General features: G+C 38.2%; 1 protein-coding gene across 1 annotated transcript; it reads right to left on the bottom strand.

Moving 5' to 3' along the window:
* Positions 1-10,966: 10,966 nt before the first annotated feature.
* Positions 10,967-12,639, bottom strand: PGK2 (phosphoglycerate kinase 2). The gene has a single exon (XM_012760895.2). It carries the CDS (start codon positions 12,502-12,504, stop codon positions 11,251-11,253), a length of 1,254 nt encoding a protein of 417 aa, XP_012616349.1. The 5' UTR covers positions 12,505-12,639; the 3' UTR covers positions 10,967-11,250.
* Between the last annotated feature and the right edge of the window lie 12,385 nt (positions 12,640-25,024).

Raw genomic sequence — 25,024 nt, 5'->3', positions numbered from 1 at the left:
TACCGCATTTTATTAATCCATTCTTGGATTGATGGGCACTTGGGCTGTTTCCACAGCCTTGCAATTATGAATTGTGCTGCTATAAACATTCGAGTGCAGGTGTCTTTTTTGTAGAGTGTCATTGGATCATTTGGGTAGATGCCCAGCAATGGGATTGCTGGATCAAATGGTAGATTCACTTGTATCGCTTTAAGGTATCTCCATATTGCTTTCCACAGAGGTTGAACTAGTTTGCAGTCCCACCAGCAGTGTAGGAGTGTTCCTCTCTCTCCGCAACCAAGCCAGCATTTATTGTTTGGAGATTTTTTGATAAAGGCCATTCTCACTTGGGTTAAGTGATATCTCATTGTGGTTTTGATTTGCATTTCCCTGATGATTAGAGATGTTGAGCATTTTTTCATATGTTTGTTGGCCATTCTTCTGTCTTCTTTAGAAAAGTTTCTGTTCAAGTCCTTTGCCCATTTTTTAATGGGGTTATTTGATTTTTTCTTCCTGATTTTTGGAGTTCTAAGTATATTCTAGTTATCAGTCCCTTATCGGATGCATAGGATGCAAAAATTTTCTCCCATTCTGTAGGTTGTCTGTTTACTTTCATGACTATTTCTTTGGCTGTGCAGAAGCTTTGTAGTTTGATCATGTCCCATTTATTTATTTTTGTTGCTGCTGTGATTGCCTTTGGGGACTTCTTCATAAACTCTTTGCCCAGACCGATGTCTAGGAGAGTGTTTCCAACTTTTTCCTCTAGAGTTCTAATAGTTTCATACCTTAGGTTTAAGTCTGTTATCCAGCGTGAGTTGGTTTTTGTGAGAGGTGAAAGGTGTGGCTCCTGTTTTAGCCTTCTACAGGTGGCTATCCAGTTTTCCCAGCACCATTTATTGAAAAAGGATTCTTTTCCCCAGCGTATGTTTTTGTCTGCTTTGTCAAAGATTAGATGGCTATGTGAGGATGGTTTTATATCAGGATTCTCACATCTGTTCCACTGGTCCATATTCCTATTTTTGTGCCAATACCATATTGATTTAATTACTACAGCTTTGTAGTATAGTTTGATATCTGGCATATTAATGCCTCCCATTTTGTTTTTGTTGTCTAGAATTGCTCTTGATATTCGGGGTCTTCTTTGGTTCCATATGAAGCGTAAAATTATTTTTTCTATATCTGTGAAGAATGCTGATGGGATTTTAATAGGTATTGCATTGAATCTGTAGATCAGTTTGGGTAGTATAGACATTTTGATGATATTGAGTCTGCCGATTAACGAGCATGGTATGGATTTCCATCTGTTTACATCCTCTGCTATTTCCTTCCTCAGTGTTTCATAGTTCTCCCTGTAGAGGTCTTTTACCTCCTTGGTTAAGTATATTCCTAGGTACTTTAATTTCTTTGTTGCTATTGTGAGGGGAATTGAGTCTTTGATTTGGTTCTCAGATTGTTGTCGGAGTATATGAATGCCTCTGAGTTCTGTGTATTGATTTTGTATCCTGAGACTTTGCTAAATTCATTGATCAGTTCCAGGAGTTTCTTGGTTGAATCTTTGGGGTTTTCTAGATGCCATACCATCTAATATCATATCATCAGCAAACAGTGAAAGTTTGATCTCTTCTGCCCCTATTTGGATACCTTTGATTCCATTTTCCTGTCTGATTGCTGTAGCCAAGACTTCCAGCACTATGTTGAACAGAAGTGGAGATAGTGGGCAGCCTTGTCTGGTTCCAGTTCTAAGGGAATGATTTCAATTTTTCCCCATTCAGTATGATGTTGGCTATGGGTCTGTCATATATGGCTTGTATCATTTTTAGGTATGTCCCTTCTATGCCTATTTTCTTGAGTGTTCGTATCATGAAAGGGTGTTGAATTTTGTCCAAAGCTTTTTCTGCATCTATTGAAAGAATCATGTGGTCTTTGTTTTTGCTTCTGTTTATGTGGTGAATTGCATTTATAGATTTACATATGTTGAACCATCCCTGCATCCCTGGGATGAAGCCCACTTGGCCGTGGTGGATTATTTTTTTGATAAGTGTCTGGATTAGGTTAGCTAAGATTTTGTTGAAAATTTTTGCGTCTATATTCATTAGGGATATTGGTCTGTGGTTTTCTTTTTTTGTTGCATCCTTTCCTGGTTTTGGTATCAGAGTAATATTCGCTTCATAAAAGGTGTCGGGGAGGTTTCCATTCTTCTCAATGTTGTGGAATAATTTCTGCAAAATAGGTACTAGTTCTTCTTTGTAAGTATGGTAAAATTCGGGTGTGAAGCCATCTGGACCGGGACTTTTCTTTTTAGGGAGATTTTTAATTGCTGTTTCTATTTCAGCTGTTGAGATTGGTCTGTTCAGGGAATCTATTTCTTCCTGGTTGAGCCTATGGAGGCTGTGTGTTTCTAGAAATTTGTCCATTTCCTCCACATTTTCCAGTTTGTGTGCATAAAGATTTTTATAGTATTCATAAATTGTATCTTGTATTTCTTTGGGATCAGTTGTGATATCTCCTTTTTTGTTCCTGATGGAGCTTATTAGAGATTTCTCTTTTCTGCTTTTCGTTAGCTTAGCCAATGGTGTGTCAATTTTGTTTATTTTTCAAAGAACCAACTTTTTGTTTTATTAATCTCCTGAATAGCTTCCCTGTTTTCAATTTCGTTTAGTTCTGATTTGATCTTGTTGATTTCACTTCTTCTGCTGGGTTTGGGGTTGGTCTGCTCTTCTTTTTCCAGCTCTTTGAGTCATTTCATTAGATTGTCTATTTGTGATCTTCTTGTCTTTTGGTTATAGGCATTTATGGAGCATTTATGGTTTTGGTTATAGGCATTTATGTTCCTCTCAGAACTGCTTTAGCTGTGTCCCAGAGGAGTTGATAACTTGTCTCTCCACTGTCGTTTTCTTCATAGAACTTTTTTATTTCCATCTTGATTTCTTCATTTATGAAGTAATCATTTAGTAGGAGGTTGTTTAATTTCCATGTTTTTGTGTAGAAATGTGAGTTTCTGTTAGGGTTGATTTCTAGTTTTATTCCACTGTGATCTGAGAAGGTACATAGTATGATTTCTATTTTTTTAAATTTCTTGAGATTTTCTTTGTGTCCTAGGATATGGTCAATCTTAGAGAATGTCCTGTGAGCTGATGAGAAGAATGTATATTCAGTGGATTTTGAGTAGAATGTTATGTAGATGTCTGTCAGACCCAATTGTTCTAGAGTTTTGTTTAAGTCCATTATTTCTTTATTAGTTTTCTGTTTGGAGGATCTGTCTCATGCCGTCAGTGGGGTGTTGAAATCTCCGGTGATTATGGAGTTGCTATTAATCCATTTGCTTAGCTTCAGTAAGGTTTGCTTTATTAATCTGGGTGCACCTAAGTTGGGTGCATATATATTTAAAATTGTTATCTCTTCTTGTTGGACTGTGCCCTTCACCATTATATAATGACCCTCTTTGTCTTTTACTACTTTTGTTGGTTTAAAAACTAAATTGTCTGAAATTAGAACTGCCACACCAGCCTTCTTTTGGCTTCTATTTGCTTGGAATATTGATCTCCACCCTTTTACTTTTAGTCTATATGCATCCTTGCAGGTTAGATGTGTTTCCTGAAGACAGCATATACTTGGCCTGTATTTTCTTATCCATTCAGCCAGCCTATGTCTCTTGAGTGGAGAGTTTAAGCCATTCACATTTATTGAGAGAACTGATAGGTAAGGTAGATTACTGATCATTCTGTTGGGTTGGATGTTGTTGCTATGATTTCTGTCTTGAGCCATTGTAAAATCTGGCCTTTAATATCTTTGGGTTTTTGTTGTTTTTATATTCGTGGGTTATTATTATGATGTTCCGTGCGTAACGCTGTTTTAAGTACTTCTTGTAGGGCTGGTCTTGTCTTGGGGAATTCTCTGAGCCTTTGCTTCTCTGAGAATGTTTTTATTTCTCCTTCATATATGAAGCTTAGTTTTGCAGGGAATAATATTCTAGGCTGGGCATTGTTTTGTTTCAAAAGAGTGAGAATGGGGCCCCAGTCTCTCCTTGCTTGTAAAGTCTCATTAGAGAAGTCTGATGTTATTCGAATTGGCTTTCCCTTGTATGTTACTTGCTTCTTTTGTCTTACAGCTCTTAGAAGGGCCTCTTTAGTTGATACTTTGGTCCGTCTGATGACTGCATGTCGTGACGTCTTCCTGTTTGCATTGAATCTCCCAGGGGTCCTCTGAGTTTCTTGAACTTGTATATCAAGATTTTGAGCAAGGCCTGGGAAATTTTCCTCTATTATATCTTCAAACAGCTTGTCCAACCCTTGAGTGTTGTCTTCTTCCCCTTCTGGTAACCCTATGACCCTCACATTAGGTTTCTTCACATAATCCCACAGCTCTTGTAGGCTTTGCTCTTTTCTCTTGTTTCTCTGTTCTATTTCTGTGACTGATTTATTTAATTGGAGGGTGTTATCTTCAAGCTCTGAGATTCTTTCTTCTGTTTGATCTACCCTGCTCTTGAGACTTTCCACTGTATTATGTAGTTCATTGAATTGATTCTTCATTTCCAGGAGTTCAGTTAAACTTTTCTTCATTGTGTCTATTTCTTTTCCCATATCCTGGAGGCTTTTTGTGGTTTCCTAGTGTTGGTTATTGAGTTGTTGTTGCAGCTGGGTGAGTGTTCTTATGATCCACATACGAAATTCCTCTTCTGTCATATTGGTTGCCTGATTTTGGTTGGTGTCCGTTTCTAGGGGGCTGGTGCTCCTCTTTGGGGGTGTGTTTTCCGTTTGGTTCTTCATATTTCCTGAGTCTTTCGCTGATTTCTTCCCATGTCGATCAGTTGTTGTTTCTTTCCTTAGGTTATTGTTTGGGTATTCACACACCTTGTTTAGTTTCTGAGGCATTAGGTGGTGTCTGTGGGTGAAATTGGACCACTCCCTGTATATTGAGTCAGTGGGTGCCGTGGAGAGGCTGTGCAAGATGCCGTCCCTGTCAGTAGGTGGCGTTTGCTTGGAGGAACAGGCTATACTGTTGATTTTGTGTCCTGTTAACAGCTCTTGTTCTGGGCGGAGCTGGGTTGGGTAAGCCTGCCCTGAGGCCGTTAGCAGGGGTCAAAGTTCTGTTCTCTGCTTCCAGGGAAAGCTGTCAGGGCGGGGCTGGAATGGTCCTGCTCAGCCAGAAAGTCTGCGTGTGGGGGTGGGGCTGTCTGAGACCCGCAGTCTGGAGCGGGCCTCGCTTCTTTCCACCCTCCCCAACTCCACAGCTACTCCTGGGCCTCTGCCAGCAGGCCAGACCACAAGCCACCAGGCCTCCCCGGACTGTGGTGCCGGCGGGGAGGTTCCCTGCACAGGAACGCCACCTGGGTTGGGCGCACGGCCTCCTCCTGGGAGGAGGGTTGCCCTCTAGGACGCCGATCCGCCCCTGGAGGCACACACACCTCAGTAGGCTGTTCACGTATAACCCTTCTGTGCCCCGGGCAATGCTAGCCCTCGGTGCAGTGGATCTGGTCTGCAGGTCCGACCTCTGGGTCCCAGAGTTCAAACTGTATCCCCACCAGGGAGAGGATTTCCGGTCCCAATTCACCCACAGGGAGCCCAAGCTGGGTCTATGTCTCTCAGCCTCTGAGTCTGCACCGTTCTCCTGGGAACACGGTGCCAGCAGCACCTGGGAGGGCGGGAGGGTAGGGAGCTCACAGTCTGAGTTCCCCTGAGTCAGGTGTAGGGTCCCAAACGGGAAGGTCCCATTCCCTGGAGGTGCCTCAGGCTGGTGGCTGTATCGTCTCTCTAGGCAGCCGCCGGTAGGGTCGGCAGAGGGGAGGAGGAGGCAATATGGCACCTGCCGTGCGGCTCTGGTCTGTGCACACGGAGGTGCCCAGAGGAAGTTGGAAACCTGGTGCCACGTCTGCTACAGGCTCACCACTGGCTGGCGGCGGCGGCGGTCTCTGGGCTGGTATCCGCAGGTCTCTCCACCCGCTGGGGAGCCCACCAGCAGTCCCGAATGCAGGGGAGGGGAAACAGCAAATCCACCTACCCTTTCCGCTGGTCTCCGGGCTGCTCCGGTGGTCTCAGCCTCCAGTTCTCCTCCGCAGCCTCCTCCTGTGGAGTCTCCCGGGGTCTCAGGTACCCCTCCTTCCGGCCCTTGTCCGCTGTATGCTCATCTTCTTGCTTCTTTCCTCTAATTTCTGCTAGAATCTGTCTTTTCTGCAGAGACACTCTGTCTAGCGGTGTTATTCGTCGGCCATCTTGCTCCGCCCCCATCCTCATTGTGGTTTTGATTTGCATTTCCCTGATGGTTAGAGATGTTGAGCATTTTTTCATATGTTTGTTGGCCATTTTTCTTTCTTCTTTTGAGAAGCTTCTGTTTATGTCCTTTGCCCATTTTGTTTTTGCATTTTTAATTTTTTAAAAAATTTTTATTTTTTCATATTATGGGAGTACAAATATTGTTAGGGTTACATATATTGCCCATGCCATTCCTCCCCATGCCCCCCCCCACCTTACCAAAACATTAAGCATGCCCTACTCTCAGGTGGTGCTCATCGCACCTATTTTGTAAGTGTAATTTCTTCCCCTCCTCCCCCCTCCCATTTGCCCACCACTCGATAAATGTTTGTTTGTTTGTTTTTTCCCTTTTTTGACCTTTGGGGTTACATTGTATATCTTAGCCTTTCCCTTGGAAGGTTTAGATGTATTCCCTCTCCCCCCCCCACTATGCTTACCACAACCCTAAGATGTGTATCTCCCCCTCCCCCAAACCCTAGTGACTTTACCCATTTTTTGATAGAGTTGTTTGATTTCTTCTTGCTGATTTTCCTGAGTTCTAAGTAAATTCTAGTTATCGGCCCTTTATCAGATGTGTAGCTTGCAAAAATTTTCTCCCATTCTGTGGGTTGTCTGTTCGCTCTCTTGACAGTTTCTTTGGCTGTGCAGAAACTTTTAATTTGATCAGGTTCCATTTATTTATTTTTGTTGTTGCTGTGATTGCCTTTGGGGTCTTCTTCATAAATTCTTTGCCTAGCCCAATGTCTAGAAGAGTATTTCCAATGTTTTCCTCTAGAATTCTAATAGTTTCACACCTGAGGTTCAAGTTTGTTACCCAGCATGAGTTGATTTTTGTGAGAGGTGAAAGGTGTGGGTCTTGTTTCAGTCTTCTACATGTGGCTATCCGGTTTTCCCAGCACCATTTATTGGTTAAGGATTCTTTTCCGCAGTGTATATTTTTGTCTGCTTTGTCAAAGATTAGTTGGCTATATGAGGGTGGTTTTATATCTGGGTTCTTGATTCTGTTCCACTGGTCAATGCCCCTGTTCTTGTGCCAGTCCCAAGCTGTTTTAATGACTATAGCCTTGTAGTATAGTTTGAAGTCTGGTAAATTGATACCTCCTATTTTGTTTTTGTGTTTTCTAGGATTGATTTTTCTATACGGGGTCTTTTCTGGTTCCATACGAAGTGTAAAATTATTTTTTCTATATCTGTAAAAAAATAATGGTGGCATTTTGATAGGGATAGCATTGACTCTGTAGGTCACTTAGGGTAGTATAGACATTTTAACAATGTTGATTCTGCCAACCCATGAGCATGGTATATTCTTCCACCTGTTTACATCCTCTGCTATTTCCTTCTTCAGTGTTTCATAGTTCTCCCTGTGGAGGTCTTTTACCTCCTTATTTAAATATATTCCTAGGTACTTTATTTTCTTTGTTGCTATTTTGAAGGGAATTGAGTCTTTGATTTGGTTCTCACTTGTACTGTTGTTGGTGTATATGAATGCCTCTGATTTCTGTGTATTGATTTTGTATTCTGAGACTTTACCAAATTCATTTATCAATTCAAGGAGTCTCTTGGTTGACTCCTTGGAGTTTTCTAGGTATAATATCATGTCATCAGCAAAGAGTGAGAATTTGATCTCTTCTGCTCCCATTTAGATGCCCTTAATTCTGCACTCTTGTCTGATTGCTGTAGCGAGGACTTCTAGCACTATGTTGAATAGAAGTGGAGATAGTGGACAACCTTGTCTTGTTCCAGTTCTAAGTGGGAATGCTTTCAATTTTTCCTCATTCAGTATGATATTGGCTGTGGGTTTGTCATATATGGCTTATATAATTTTTATGTAAGCCCCGTCTATGCCTATTTTGTTGAGCGTTCTTATCATAAAAGGGTGTTGAATTTTTTCAAATGGTAGACTTCCACTATTGTGTATTGGCTATGTATGGAATAGGAAGAGTAGGAGGTATGAGAAATGGCTATGGTTTTGAGTTTGTGAGACTGTTGGTCCCCCACTGGATCACATAGAAAGAATTGTGTGTTATCCAGAGATACTCAATCTTGAGCAGATGCACTAACTGGACAAGACATTTCATTGTATAGTGTCTTTTGAAGAAGGAATACTTTTATATGCAAAAATATACACAGATACTTGTACATACATACTTGGATGGCCAGAGTGACAGTCTGTCAGAAATCATTAATTTTCTCTAGTTTTTATTCACCAACTCTCCCCCCACCACCTCCTTTTAGCAATAACATCTATTGATTTTTAGTTGGGTACAAGGTATCTAGCTAGAAAGAATACATTCTCAGGCCTCCCTTGCAAAATAGGCCTTATCATACATTTATCTATAGCCAATAGAGCAACTAAAACAAATATCTGAACTTTTTGGATCATGTATTTATAAGAAAACTGATTGCCTTTCAATAACTTACCCCCTCAGGCTGGTAATCAAATATTAAAAGTTTGGGCATTCACCTCATACACATATTGAACCCACTTAATAAGAGCAACCAGGTTTGTTATACAGGTTTTGTTCCCCAGATGATCTTGTAAAGGAAAGCCCAAATATTTGCCCTGGACTTTCATGTGAGACACTAGTATGTTTGAATCTTGTTTCAACTCCTGAAATTTTGGTTCTTTTTTAAAATACTGAACCATAGCAGCTATATCCCTGGGATCGGTATAGTATTATTAACCTTCTCCTTAAAAATATGTTGATGTTTCAAGGGTATTGAGATTTATATTTGAAGCTCAATTATTCAGAATACTGAATACATAAAATTGGAACATAAAATGTTATATGGAACATAAAATATTATAGCTGAGAAAAGTGACTCTGTATTTTTACTCTTAATTTTTTTTAACAAAATTGCCTTGTACCAGCTCTTTGTCTACAGAACAAGGCAAAATATTTTTCAGTAATTTTTTTCATTTCTTCTACACTTATTATTTTATTCTTCTAGCTTCTAATATAGGAGAGTTTTTATATCTCTGTTTTTCCCATTACTAAACTAATTATATACATATTTATCTCAAAAACTGAGCTTTAGGATTTATCAGTTATATTATCTATTTATCAAATAATATCTACTTTGAAAATAAAACAATTAGTTCTTTATTTACAACCTTGGTTTAATTCATAGCTTCTTTTCTAACAAACATATACATGTACTCTTGTGTGTCCATATACGCACAGACATAATTCATTCCTTGGGTTCCAATTTCTTTTTTTTAGCCTCTTTAGCTTAGTATTTTTCATTTCTATTTTTTCTTATTTAGCAAAGAATTTCATGGGTACTCGTGGTGTTATGATATATGTATGTTGATTTTTGTCCACAGTCCCTGGCTCATGAGTGCCATAGTCCTTGTTATAAGCTGGGAGCACTTTAGGCCTTAGGAGCAGGTCTCAGGAGATAGAACCTCTCTCTCTGACCTTCTCCTGCCTTCCTTTCCCCTGCCCAAGGCAGGACTCTAATCTGGTTGTGGGTCCAAAGCCCCTCATTCCAGAGGAGGTCCTGCCCCACACCCTGGAGGATGGAATGCTACCCGGAGAGGCCAGAAAGAATCTGGACAGACAGGCCTTGCTGGGCTCAGATCATGAGCTTTTTGTCCAGTCACATCTCTACATGGTTGTCAATCATGCCTATGTAACGAATCCTCCATAAAAACCCAAGAAAATAGGGTTGGGAGAGCTTCCGGATAGCTGAAAGCATGGAGGTTCCTGGAGGGTGGTGCACTTAGGAGGGCATGGAAGCTCTGCACCCCTTCCCCTGTACCTCACCCTATGCATCTATTTGTCCATATCCCTTTGTAATATATATCCTGTGTCCTTTATAACAAATCAGTAAACATGTTTCCCTGAGGTCTGTGAGCTGCTCCAGCAAGTTAATCAATCCCAGTGAGGGAGGGGGCCCTGGGAAACCCAACTTGAACCCAGTCAGTCAGAAGCTCCAGAGGCCTGGACTCATGACAGGTGTGGGAGGGGGCAGCCTTGGGGACTGAGCTCTCACCCTGTGGGACCTGACACTATCTCTGGGTACATAGTGTCAGAATTGAATTAGAGGACACCCAGCTGGTGTCCACTGCTTGGTGTGTGTGGGGAAAACCCCACATTTGGTCACAGAATTTCTGTTCTGTGTTGATCATTGTGGAGTTTAGAGGAAAGGATGGTTTGGGGAGTGTTTTTCCCAAAGCAGTACCCTCTGCTTTAATGGTACCCATCCTTGAGTTCTTATATGTAATTATATTTCTCAGTTTATTTGGGCACTTTTATTGTTTTTTTTTTTTTTTTTTCTTTGAGACAGAGTCTCGCTTTGTTGCCCAGGCTAGAGCGAGTGCTATGGCATCAGCCTAGCTCACAGCAACCTCAAACTCCTGGGCTCAAGCAATCCTGCTGCCTCAGCCTCCCAGGTAGCTGGGACTGCAGGCATTCACCACCATGCTCGGCTAATTTTTTCTATATATAATAGTTGGCCAATTAATTTCTTTCTATTTAGAGTAGAGACAAGGTCTCGCTCTTGCTCAGGGTGGTTTCGAACTCCTGATCTCCATAGATCCTCCCGCCTCGGCCTCCCAGAGTGCTAGGATTACAGGCGTGAGCCACCTCGCCCGGCCATGGGCACTTTTATTGTTTAACAGTTTGTCAACTTTTACCCAACCTTGTCCCAACAACTTGGGTTTTGTCTTGTTTCTATGTTTCAAAAAGTGAAACCATAACAAAGATAGGCTACCATAAAAAGAGAGATTCAGCTTATTCTACTCACTTTCTTTAATAGGCAACTTAAGAATATGTCCTCCCTACAAAGAGCAATGAAGTTCAGATGAGATCTTGGAAAGAATTGGCAGATGCATGACCGAACTAAAATGAGTTGAATTGCAGTGCTGATGTTAAGAGTTGCTGATGGCCCACTGCCTGTCCATTACCAGGGTCTTGATCTAGGGGTAGTTTTTAACAAAAGTCAAGTTGAGATGTACAAGTATTAAGCTGACCTAAACGCTGTGGACAGGAAACAGGAGGATGTAATAGTCTTTCAACTACACGTTGCTCAGGGCTTCTACTCCAGGAAGGACTTTGCCTTCCAGAAGCTCTAGACTGGCACCGCCTCCAGTGCTCACATGGCTGACTTTGTCTTCAGTATTCCATTTGGCACAGCAAGTTGCAGTGTCTCCGCCTCCTATAATGGTGACGCAGCCCTTGGAAGTGGCTTTCACAATTTCATCCATGAGGGATTTGGTTCCCTTAGAAAAGTTATCCCATTCGAATACTCCTAAAGGTCCATTCCAAACAATTAGCTTTGCTCGGGCCACGATTTCAGCATGCTTCTTGTTGCTCTCAGGACCACAGTCTAAAGCCATCCAGCCGGAAGGTATGCCAGATGCTACAGTGGCTTGCCCAACCTGAGCTTTCTCGTCAAACTTGTCAGCAGTGACAAAGTCAACAGGAAAAGTAATAGTTACACCATTCTTAGTTGCTTTGGCCATGATATCTTTGACAATCTTAGCTCCCTCTTCATCAAACAGGGAAGCACCAATCTCCATGTTGTTGAGTACCTTAAGGAAGGTAAAAGCCATTCCACCACCAATAATCATTTCATTGACCTTGTCCAGCATATTTTTGATGAGTTGGATCTTGTCTGCCACTTTGGCTCCACCAAGTATAGCCAGAAAGGGTTTCTCTGGGTTTTCCAAGGCTTTGGCAAAGTATTCCAGCTCCTTCTTCATCAGGAATCCGGATGCCTTCTGGGGAAGATTCACTCCCACCATAGAACTGTGAGCTCTGTGAGCAGTGCCAAAAGCATCATTGACATAGACATCCCCTAGTTTGGAGAGTGATGCTCTGAAGGCTTCTATTTGATTTGGCTCAGCTTTAAGCTTCTTTCCAGAAGGATCTTGTCCCTTTCCTTCTTCCTCCACGTGAAAGCGCAGGTTCTCCAGCAGGATGACTGAACCAGCAGCTGGGTTGGCACAGGCTTTCTCCACTTCTGGGCCTACACAATCCTTCAGGAATAGAACTTCTTTGCCCAGTAAAGATTTGAGCTCAGCAGCAACAGGTTCTAAGGAGTATTTGTCAGGCATGGGAACACCATCAGGCCTGCCTAGATGACTCATAAGAACTACTGACTTTGCTCCATTATCCAGGCAGTACTTGATACTTGGGATGGAAGCTTTGATTCTTTGGTTGTTTGTGATCTCTTTCTTGTTCATGGGAACATTGAAGTCTACCCTCATGACGACTCGCTTCCCTTTAACATCCAGTTTGTCCAAAGTCAACTTTTTAGAAAGAGACATCTTGATATTATAAAGGCATAAGATGACACTTAGATCCCAATGCTGAAGAACCGGTTGGCTGCTGGGAGGCTGGGTGGGTGGTGTTTTCTAACGCTCTTCCTCTTGCCCCACCCCTTACAACCTTGTGCCCCACCCCCAACTAAATCTCCAGGACAACAGCCATTATTAGACTGGGAAAGGAAATCTAGCTCTGCGATTGGTCCATGGTCCTGTCAATCTGGATTTGCTAGGTACGCATTGAAACTGCGACTGCTTAGTGAGTAGGCGTACCTGCCTTAGGGTACGAGTTGGGGTGGTGAAGAAACCCTGGAATAAGAAAGGTCCAGAGGACTGAGACTCCTGCTGGCTTCTCCACCCCCTGACCCCCCAATCTCTTTAATAGTTACTCTTAATCCTAAAAAACAAAACAGAACACCTCCAATAACGTGCACACCCCTTATCCATGTCAAATCTTAATTATATTGATATGCAAACAGCTCTGCAGTGCCAAATAAAAGGAATTTGAAATAATGGATCTACAAAACCTTATTTATTCAAGGCAACATTGTATGGTTCTGTTTTTTCTTTATTTTGATAAATACTTCTATTGAGGGTGTAGCTTGGTGTTAGCGTTCAGTCTTAGGTATATTCTATGGTGGGATGGGAATGATGTCATGTTTTCATTACCTTGCTTCTTTCATTCTCAGGTTACCACGAAGGAGTGCATGGTGACTTCTGCAGGGGAATCCATAAGATCATAGTAAAGAGAGTATCAGTAATAAGTGCTGAAAGTAATGGTGACATTTCTTTCAGACTACAAAGTTATAATGAGGCCCATTTCTTCTCTCTCTACTCCAGCTATCTTTATCACATAGAAATTGAGCCAAAAAAGAGACATGGTTTTTGTGAAAATGAAAATATCTATTAGAATTGAAAATGAATGAGAGATTTTAATTTTGGAGAAAGCAAATACATGCGGCTGATTGTTGTAGTAATAAAAACTGGCTTTGCAGTTTTTTCATTCAAATTCCTTCATAAGTTGAATGAACTAAATATGTAGCATGAAAGCTTTGATAGAAATATATGTGAAGTATCATCACCCACTAAGATGGCGCTAATAAAAAAAAGACAAAAATTAGTGTTGACAAGGATCTTGTCAAGGTGTTGACCAAAAAATGAGTGTTGACAAGGAAAAATTGGAATCCTCATCTATTGCTGATAGGAATGTAAAATGATGCAGCCACTTTAGAAAAAGGTTTGGCAGTTCCTCAATATGTTTAACATGGAGTTGCCCTATGACTTTGCAATTCCATTCCCAGGTATTTGCTGTGCGATATCACTATAATGGCTAAAATTCAAAAATCTAACAATAACAAATGCTGTCAAAGATGCATACTAACAGAAACTCTCACTTGTTGCTGTTGGGAATGAAATATGCTACAGCCACTTTGGGAACTATCTTGGCAGTTTCTTATATATAAACATAGACTTATCATACAAGTCATCAGTGCTACTTCTTTTTTTGAGACAGAGTCTTGCTTTGTTGCCTGGGCTAGAGTGAGTGCTGTGGTGTCAACCTAGCTCATAGCAACCTCAAACTCCTGGGCTCAAGTGATCCTTCTGCCTCTGCCTCAGCCTCCCAAGTAGCTGGGACTACAGACATGCGCCACCACACCTGGCTAATTTTTTGTTTCATTTTTAGTTGAGTGGCTAATTTTTTCTATTTTTATTAGAGATGGGGTCTCACTCTTGCTCAGGCTGCTCTCGAACTCCTGAGCTCGAGCAATCCTCCTGCCTCAGCCTCCCAGAGCTAGGATTACAGGCATGAGCCACCATGCCCGGCTCATCAATGCTACTTCTATTAACAGATGTTTATACAAGTACATCAAAACCTATATTCACTCAACATTCTGTTTACATGTTAGAGCAGCTTTGTTTACATAATTACCAAAAATTGGATGTCCTTTAATTGGTGAATGGATAAAGTTGATAAATCTATACAATAGAATGTCCTAAAATAAAAAGAAACAAGCTATTTACTTACACAAAAGTCCTGAATAAAACTTAAATGAATCTTGCTAACAAAAATAATCCAGGCAAAAAGTTATATAGATATTATATAATTCCATTCATATGACATTTGAAAAAGGCAAAACTTTTGGGATGGTAAACATATCAGTGGCTGTTACATGTTAGGTGAAGAGGAGGTGGTTGACTCTAATGGGATTACACAGAAAGAGTTTTAGTGTGATGGAACTTTTCTGTATGGTACTGCAGTGGTAGATACAAGAATGTATACATTTGTCAAAAACCATACAGTTGTACATTATAGAGAGTGAACTTTAATGAATACAAATTAAAAAATTGAAGTAGGATGTTGGAAAATGCAGCCTCTGGCAAATAGGCCTAGCTGTCTTACAATGCACAGCAAACCAGTGGCCAAAAAACGTATGAAAAATGCTCGACATCTGCAGTCATCAGGAAAATGCAAATCAAAACCACAATGAGATATCATTTAATTCCAATGAGAATGGCCTTTATCAAAAAGTCCCAAAACAATAATTGTTGGAGTGGATGCAGAGAGATAAGAACACTCATATACTGCGGATGGTACTGCAAACTAGTACAACCTCTGTGGAAAGTAATACAGAGATACCTTAAAGAGATACAGTAGAACTACCATTTGATTCAACAATCCCATTATGGGGCATGTACCCCAAGGAAAAAAAGGCATTCTATAATAAAGACATCTGCACACTAATATTTATAGCAGCACAATTCACAGTTGCAAAGATGTGGAAACAACCCAAGTGCCCATCAATACATGAGTGGATTAGTAAAATGTGGTACATGTATACCATGGAGTTCTACTCAGCCACAAAAAACAATGGTGATCTAGCACCTCTTGTATTATCCTGGATAGAGCTGGGCCCCATTCTACTAAGTGAAGTATCACAAGAATGGAAAAACAAGCACCACAGGTACTTACCAACAAATTAGTATTGATCAACATTTATGTGCACATATGGTAGTAACATTCATCGGGGGTCGGGCAGGAGGGAGGGGAGCAGAGGGGATGGGTATATTCACACCTAATGGGTGTGGTACGCACTGTGTAGGGGATGGACATGCTTGAAGCTCTGACTTGGGTGGGGCAAGGGCAATATATGTAACCTAAACATTTATACCCCAGTAATATTCTGAAAGAAAAAATATATATATTAAAAAATAATAAAAAAATAAGCATACTCCTAAGCAAACTTGTAATTAAAGAGGAAAATAAAACTGAATTTTTTAATTTCACAGAAAAACAAGAGGGCATAGAGGCAGTGACTTATAAATAAATAGGCAGTGGAGAAGGGACAAATCCTCCCTATAGAAGAATTCCAAACAATGTGTATAGATACTTTCCCCTACTAAAGGTAGGGCTTAATTAATCCACTGCTTGATTGTGGATAAATAGGTTCTGAGTATCCACAGTATTATATACCATGATTTATAGATATTAGATTTGAAAGACACAAAAAGGAAATATACTGTTCTGCTTTGGCATCTTTCCATAAGGAAGACTTGCAGTGTGCCCTGCACTGAGCTAAACCACAAGGGGATTTTGTCACCATTCCCCTACCCCCTTACCCTCATGTAACAGGATCAAACACTGAGGATCTTGTCTTTCAAAATTAAAAATCCTGATGCTGTGTATCATCCCACATAGAGGTCAACCTGACATGTGTTCCTAATTAAATCCATTTAATCTATGTTTACAGGATAAATACCTCCACATCCTGCTGTTCTTGGGCAGGTTTTCCAGGTTTTACTTATGCCAATATCCTCTAAGGGTTATTCTAGCAGGCCCTTTCAGGATTGCTTGCCTAGCTACTAGTATTTGCCCATGTTGGTGACTGAACTCTGTGGTGGGAAGGTTTCATTACAGGTTATCAAATAGCAGAGATTAAAAAAAAATTATATAAAATTAACACATGTTGTAGGTATAATTTATTATTTCTGTTTGGAAGACTTTGAAAAATTTAGAGCATTTTAGCTTGAATTCACCTTTCTGTTGACTGTAAATATAAAATATACATTCCACTATGCTATGCATAGTTCTGGGTGCTAAAACGACCAATAATCTATGTTAGATATATAGTTTCATCATTTTAGTCACTAATTTTTATGATTTAAAAATAAACCAATCTCTCCTTTAACAATTTTTAGAACAATTCGTAATTGTTGATGAATTGATAAATGTTCCTATTGATACTAGTAGCAAACTATGATTTTTACATTCTAAAAAAATTTTATGAGCACTTAGGATCATTGTAAAAGATTAACGAAGGGGAGTGCAATGCTGTATAACAATTTACGCAGTGTAGAATTAGTTTTTAAAAAGCTAAATAATTCACACGGTAACATCATGTACAGATTAGCCAATGTATTTATTTTAAAGGATAATTTTTTATACTTTATAAAAGTATTATCCTATTTGCCTGTTCATCTATTCTTCTAACATGGTTCTGTTACATAAATTTTAAGTAAAATTTAATATCTTCATATTTTGTTTTTATACTCTGACTTTTTTAGACGGTACAAAGCACACTTGCAAATATGGCCAAAGTTAAATGGCCAAGTTAGCCAAATTACAAATATGTAATTTTTTTAGGAATTTTGCATATTGAATTCCTACAGATCTCTGTTTTTGGTTATTAATTGAAGTAGGCACCGAATAGGACAAAGTAATGATGTAAAGGCTAAGATAATAACTTTAATGTAATTACAATGAGGTTAATAAAACAAAAATTATAAATATTATATTATAAAATAAGACAAATCATCACCAGTTCAAACTAATCCTAGGAGAAGATTGATTTGTTTCTAAGATTAGGCTTTGTTTTACTTTCCCCAAAGTTCAAATTGTAGATGCAGTCGCCCTAAACAAAGAATTGTATTTTAACAGTTGTGTTTTAAAAGGGTGTTTCAAAAGGGACCACTTCAATTACATTTTTAACAAAAGATATTAGAAGCTAGACAGTTTAAATTCACAGTCCCAAGTTATTTTGGAGCTATTTTTAACTAACTAATTAATAACTTTGAATTATTATTCTAAAGATATTTCAATAACTATAAATATAAATTTATTAATATATATAAAAATATTATTAAAGTGGTGAGGAAAGGGTACCTAAATAAAAGTGAAGTTTCTACCCTTCATTCAAAGGGACAAAACACTGATATGAGTAGACTGTGATAATTTATGTGTATATATTTTAATATCTAGATTAACCACTAAAAATATTATACACTCGACAACAGTATAAATTGAGGATGGAAACACTAAAAATATTCAAATAACTCATAGGAAGGCAAAACAAGAGAAACAGAGGAACAACAAACAGGAACAAACAAAAACCAAATAACATAAGGCCCACGTAAGCCTAAGTGTACCAATAATTTTAAAAAGATGGAAGTGAGAAGACAATGGGGCTGGGGAATCAAGAGAGATCATGACAATTCGTAAAGGATTGACTCTGAAGCTTGGTCAAGATAAGAATTCTGGCCAGGAGCGGTGGCTCACGCCTGTAATCCCAGCACTCTGGGAGGCCGAGGCAGGCGGATTGCTCGAGGTCAGGAGTTCGAAACCAGCCTGAGCAAGGGTGAGATTCCCGTCTCTACTCTAAATAGAAAGAAACTAATTGGCCCACTAATATATATAGAAAAAATTAGCCGGGCATGGTGGCTACATGCCTGTAGTCCCAGCTATTTGGGAGGCTGAGGCAGCAGGATTGCTTAAGCCCAGGAGTTTGAGGTTGCTGTGAGCTAGGCTGATGCCACAGCACTCTCTCTAGCCTGGGCAACAAAGTGAGACTCTGTCTCAAAAACAAAACAAAACAAAAACAAACAAACAAAAAAGATAAGAATTCTGCTACGACAGTATCATTTGTCAAATTTTATTTTGACATGTACATGGATACATTTTCAGCAAAGTTTATCACAAGGACATCACAAGAGAAATTTCAATGGCAATTGAGTCTTCTTGACTACCTCTGTGAGGCATGATGGAGATGTGAGAATAGTATTCTAATTAGGCAAAGAAATGGCTAAAATGAGACAGAGAACCTCTACGGAAAAGCTTGTATAGTTCCAGACACAAAGAGTGGTACCGGGGCTGAGACTCCATCCCAGCTCTGTTCTCTAAATTGAAACAGGTGTCTCACCTAGAGGCAAATTCCCTATCATGTTTATAATATTGCAATTACTTCCAAGCCAGCGAATAGCTCAGTGTGCTACTTAGTTTAACAAATATATAGAAGTCCTATTTATAAAATGTTTGGAATGGATGCAGAAGAAAAGAATTTCCAAATCTAAATCTCATGTCTCTATTTTCCACATCAAAATCTTTTAATAGCTTATTGCTCCATCTAGCGGTACACTGTTTCATTGCTTCTACATTTTTAGGATCTCAGAGCAAGGGTCTATTACTTTCAAGCTATTTAACCATAAAGAAAGAAGTCATACAAAATTTTGGAATTTCAGTGTCCACATATGTATAATTTTAATAATAAATCCCACCACAGAAAGCTATTGTACAGTTGAAGTGATGTCATATAACATAGTATATTCTTAACAATCAGCATAATTCTAGACACCTGAATATAGTTATTATTTGAAATAATTATTTCTGTTATTCACAACCTCAAGCCAGAAACCTAAATGCAGTTAAGATTTGCAGAAGTGAAATCATTTCCTTGCCTTTTAAGAAATAATTAGGCTTTATTTACGGCAATACACTTTTGAGAAATCCTCTAGTAAATAATATCCTCAAGTTTTTTGTAATATCATTCATTCTATCTGCCTAGAGAAGTTCCAATATTTGCAGAATCTTACCAACAAATGTTAAGTTTTTCATACATCAGAAGCACTTAGATAAATGACACACCAAAAGTTTTATAAGGGTAGCATACAGATTTAAGTAAAACACCAATGATGAGCCCAAACAGTTCCTCCCCCAAAAAGATTACTAAATGCAATGTGTATTGCCACAGAATGCAATAAATGCCATTTTGTGGTTTCGTTTTGAAATTTCTTCTCAGTTTGAAACTTCTTTTCTGGAAGACTTTTGTGTTTAGGTGGTAGTGAATTCTGAACTTTAAGTTCAAGGAAGGCTGAGCAAAACATCTCTATTTCATCTCTACATTAGGCCATTGGGTTCACAGATGTAAAATGTGCTGCTTCATCATTTTTCTTCCTGTAAAAAACATACAGTAACTACACATTGATCTAAGTTTAGGGGATGGGGACATATCACATCCCCTGTTACTCAAGTTTGCTATATGGGATCCCAGAGCTGTTCCGGTATCACCATTCCCTTAGCAGTGAGGAAAGACTAGTACTCTCCCATGTGAAGAAAAAGATAGTATTTTTTTTTATGATATACCAACTATTTAAGCTTTGAGCACATTTTGAAAATTCACTATTAACTTTATCGCAAGGCAGGTGTCAGTCTGGGTACCTTCAAAGACTATTATATTTGTCTCCGTATAAGTCTATACAGAACACAGCTTATATTGTAGTGCTTGTATAATGCAAAGTCAAGAATGTGTTATCTTTGCCCAGGGCATCATTTGGCTTTGTTTTCAAGTTTCCATGTATTCTATGTCTATTTTGTGCCTTCTTGCCCTCCACTGCTATCTGACAACTTAGTCCAGTTTGTATACTGAATACTGATCTTTTCTACCTTTGCTTTACATGTCGTCCTGACCTTTATTTATATATGTACACACACACACAGAAACATATATCTGTTTTGGGCTTCTGAATTCTATCATGACACTTCTCCCTGACCGTGACCTTGAAATATACCATAAGAATTTTCCTCCTATGAGCCAGTGTGCCACTGTGTCCATAACCACTCCTGATAAGCTATGACCATGAGGGTGATATGGGAGAGCATTAAAAAAAAATGCTTCATAGATAAATGCTAGAGGTGATGGATATCCCAATTGCCCTGACTTGTTTAATACACATTGTATGACTGTATCAAAACATCACATGTGCTCTATAAATATTAATATATACAACTGTGATGTACCAATAATAATTAAAAATAAAAAAAAAATTTAAATTTCACTATAGATTGCCTCACATTTCCTTGGAGATTTTAGCCTCTAAGGCATATTTAAGTCACTTAACCAATTTTCATCTTTGATGTAGACCTGGTTTCTACTACCTCTTACAAGGGCTACGACAAATGAAGGAAACCTAGGGAAACTTTTTAACATAAACTTTCAGAAGGACAGAGTGGATTTCTGAAAAAAAACCTACAGAAACTAAAAAGAAATGCCAGGTACTGGGCTTTGTTTGTAGCTGTATTATTTGCCATGTTTCTTTAATATTCAAATTCACAAATATTTGTATCCCCACTTGTGCTTCTAAATTATTGAATATATTGAAAACACTTTACAACACTAAGGACTCATCATTTATTATTTTTCTTCCACTTTGTATTTCTTTTCTTACCCAAGACTTTAAGTTTGTGTATAAAAGAATTTATCTGCATTTTTTCAAATTATGTAATTTAATAAAATGAAATCAAAAGATAAGGTATTCAAATAACTCAGCAGCATAAGGTGTTTCCAGTTATGATGTTAGAAATAGAAAAATCTGAAAATGCTCAGAGTGAAAGGAGAAAATGAGAGAGCAACGGCAAAACTGGAAAAGAAAGGGGAAGGCTAGATAATGGGATATGTATATACATAAAGTAATTTAGACTTTTTAAAACCTGTACCTCTCATCATTAGAATATGAACATTTTTATCACTTTTCTAACTACTTGCATAGCATTCCACATAGTGGATCACTTAATTTATTTAACCCTTTCTCCACTTATGTATATTTTTATCTCTTGATTTCCCTTTATTGCAAATAATACCCACATGTTGCAAAAACATACCGACATTATGTTTCATAGAAACATAATTTTGCATGTGAGTATTTCATTATAATATATGCCTTTATGGGAATTTGATGGACTCAAAAGCATGTTCACTTTCGATATCACTTTATTACCATTGAATAGGGGGTTTTCTACAGATTTTTGGTTCCATCAATGACGTATGAGAGAGGTTGCTTCTTCATACATCATTTGTAGATTTGTAGATTTTATCATATACATAAATTATTACTAGTTTCACAAAAACAGAATTCTAACTATATTTGAAATTCATTTTATCATTATTAAATAGGTAACTTTTCTATGTTTAATGGTCTGTGAATTTCTGAATCTATTTAGTGGTTTTTCTTTGCTCTGTTTTCTAACACAGCACTTTCCATTGTTAGCAATCTATAGATTCTTTTTTATGTATTTATATAATATATACATAGGTCCCATAGATCAACTATGTGCTGACCTTTTAAAACAAAATATTTAAAATTTAATCTTGATTTCTTTCCCTTGCTTTACTTCTTCCTAGAGATATATGTTTTTTAAATTTTTCCAGAAAAATTATGACATCTTCAAATAAATGCCTTCAAGATTTTGGTGTCACAATTTTGTGCAAATCTCCTTCCCTAGTATTTTAAAACTATTCTCTAACATTCTCTTATTTATACATAAATATTTTTTATTAGGAAAAGCATATCTTTTAATTTAATTTAATTTGGAAGGGTCAGTACTGAATAATTATTTTTAAAATGAATTTAGGATACACCCATAAATTCTATAAAAGCTATCTTTGGTATTGAATTATTAAATAATGTGGTGAAATAATACATTTCTCCTAAGTTGAACGTTTAATTTAATCAAAGGTGATTTTATACTATAGATTTCTATGAAAAACCCTTTGTTGTATTAAGAAATTATCCCATACTTTTAATTTTATTTGGGTTGGGGAGGAGATTGTTCATTTATCACCATAACATCAATTCAGTGCTGAGTTCCCAAAGGGGAAGAATCAGGGAGTAACTTTCAACTGTGTCTGAAAGGTAGTGCTCAAGCACTGGGATGTAAAGAAAATGAATATAAATTGTGAAACGTAATGCCATCTAATATTTTTTTGAGCACATTTTAAACACCAGATATGTTTCTTCATTCAATCCTTATAACAAACCCATGAAGTAGGTACTATAACTATCTCTCAGTGCAACTTACAGTTGAGGACAAAGAAAAGTCATCTTGGTTAAGGTCACAGGGCAAGTCAGTTGTTATACCCTGAATTCACCTTAGCTGGGCAGCATCTCTGCCCATGCTCTTAACCTCTGTATGATACACTTAGAACTAATTTATTTACTACTGTGAAAGTACAGATTGCTTCACAATAGTTTGTTCATATTTATTTATTTATTCTACATTCAGTGAAATTTGGAAAGAGATGTAGGACTTCTCATTTTTTAAACAGGTGTCACACTATAAATGAAAGTTCTCTCCCATGTCATCTAAAATATGAAATAGCTCTTTTTATGATTTTCCAAACGATAACGGTTGATTCTAAGAGCCTTTGAGATAAAAGAAGAATAATGTACATGAGAAAGTTCCCTCACCTCTTCCTCCTTACAGGGTACTTTTCATGCAGTCGATTTACTTAGAGATTTTTTGCAGAAAGAAAAACTTTTTATATTTAACAAATATAATGTGCTATGAAATAAGCCAGCACATTATTTAAAATTGTAGAATACAAAGTCATAGTTTTATTCCTTGCTTATTTGAACTTTCATTATACAGAGACTTATCCTTCCTCTTCCCTCACCCACCTGCAATAAATATGTGAACATGCTCACTCTCTCACAAGGTGAAAAGAGTTGTAATTGGAATGCAAATTTTGAGAAGCCTCACCTTCCTCCTCGTGTTAACGTCTAGAGAGAGCACAGGTAGTGTAAGAGTACAGTAGCAGTCAACACTGATACTGCCAATATGTTACAGTAAACTTCATGAAAAATTCAGAAATCAGGGCTGGTATTAATCACTCCAAACCCTAACGCTACATTGGTTAGCTAAGATAAATCATAATACCTGATAATGCAGAAATGAGTAAAGATTTCCCACAGCACATACATTTAATTTTCTAGGTGTAAATTATTACGATTTTGATACTTTTTTTTAAAGATGAGTTCCAGTTATTGAATATTTCAGCCATAAAGTCCCATCCTATTTACAATGCTCCTGGGATGAATCACTGTTCTGCTGACATTAATATGCCTGATGCCTATGCTGACAGTAATTACTCAGAAGACAGAGATAATCAATTGGATAGACCTAACATGTGCAGACTAAATAAGAACCGAGAATTGTTCTGAAGCATTTACACGAGATCGATGTTCATGGATCTAGATAGAAAGGCATGGATCATGTCAAAAGGGCATCATTCTCAAAATGCCTTTTTTTTTTCTTGGAGCCTCACAGAATTTTTGCAACTGGGACAAAGTGCCACTGTATGACACAGATGGGGTGAGAGGCATGGCTTACTTTGGGAAAGCACATATTCATTTTTTTTTTTCCTGAATGTTGTATTCAAATGGGTAAAGAAATATAAAAGTAGGTAGAACCAGTATCAATTTAATCTCAAAATATTAAAATTCGAGCAAATATTTATAGCCTTCACTTTGCCCACATCAGACCCTTCGATGTTCTCTAAGGCTTCAATGCATTTTAATTTAGCAGGCCTTTTACCTGTGCTGTTTTGTTGTCTTGAAATAATCACAACCTTTCCAACCCTTTTTGCTCAAATAATAATCCTCATGCTACCTTTGAGGCTTCCCTGAATCTCTAAACAGAAGCAATTATGCATATCTGGCACTAATAATATCTTACCTGTATGTCTTTAGGGACTTATTTATTTCTCACTTCATGCTATGTTTCTCATATATCTTTTATGATTTCTTTGCAATAAATGAGACAATATTCTCTCTCTATAAATACACATATCTTGTATGTAATCAGTGCTGTATACAGATTTTGTTAAATTAATGGTACACGTTTTTTTTTTTTTTTTCCTGCTTCACAAATGTGCATATAAATGTGGTAATGAAACAATGAGACATTTAAACCACTTCCGATTAAGTAATATTGACCTTCCGAGTTGACACTGGACTCTTGGTTTGCTTTGTGGATTCTTTTTAATGATTGATTTAAAGTAGAAGTAAAAATAAAAAGTTAAGAATTATTACTGGATATTAGCTGTGCAGGGAAGCCAAACATCAGGTGTTTGGAGACTTGGGGAAAGCAGAGGTGGGAGTTCAACTAGAGATGACTCTACTACAGCACAAAGTGCTGTTGAGGGCCCAGTTATGCCATCAGTTGAATTATGTCAACCTAAGAACTTAAACTTGAGACTGATGTTGAAATCGAGCTTTTATTCCAGCACTGAGGAAGTTTAAAACTGTGTTTTAAACTTATATATTTCAGGATATATTGGGACAGAAGTTAGGATCTTGAGCATAGTTAAAATCAGATGAAATTCAGCAGAAGATAGTGAAGTAAGTTGGTAGAAGATGTGGCCCAGCAGGCATCTCCTCATCTTCACAGCACAGTACAGTTGCACACGACAAAGGG

Source organism: Microcebus murinus, chromosome 5 (genome assembly GCF_040939455.1).
Source record: "Microcebus murinus isolate Inina chromosome 5, M.murinus_Inina_mat1.0, whole genome shotgun sequence".
In the NCBI taxonomy this organism is placed as follows: Eukaryota; Metazoa; Chordata; class Mammalia; order Primates; family Cheirogaleidae; genus Microcebus; species Microcebus murinus.
This window is presented reverse-complemented; position numbering and strand designations above follow the sequence as displayed.

Excerpts from the sequence above, each read along its gene's own strand:
- PGK2 (XM_012760895.2), bottom strand. The coding sequence starts at position 12,504 with ATGTCTCTTTCTAAAAAGTTGACTTTGGACAAACTGGATGTTAAAGGG.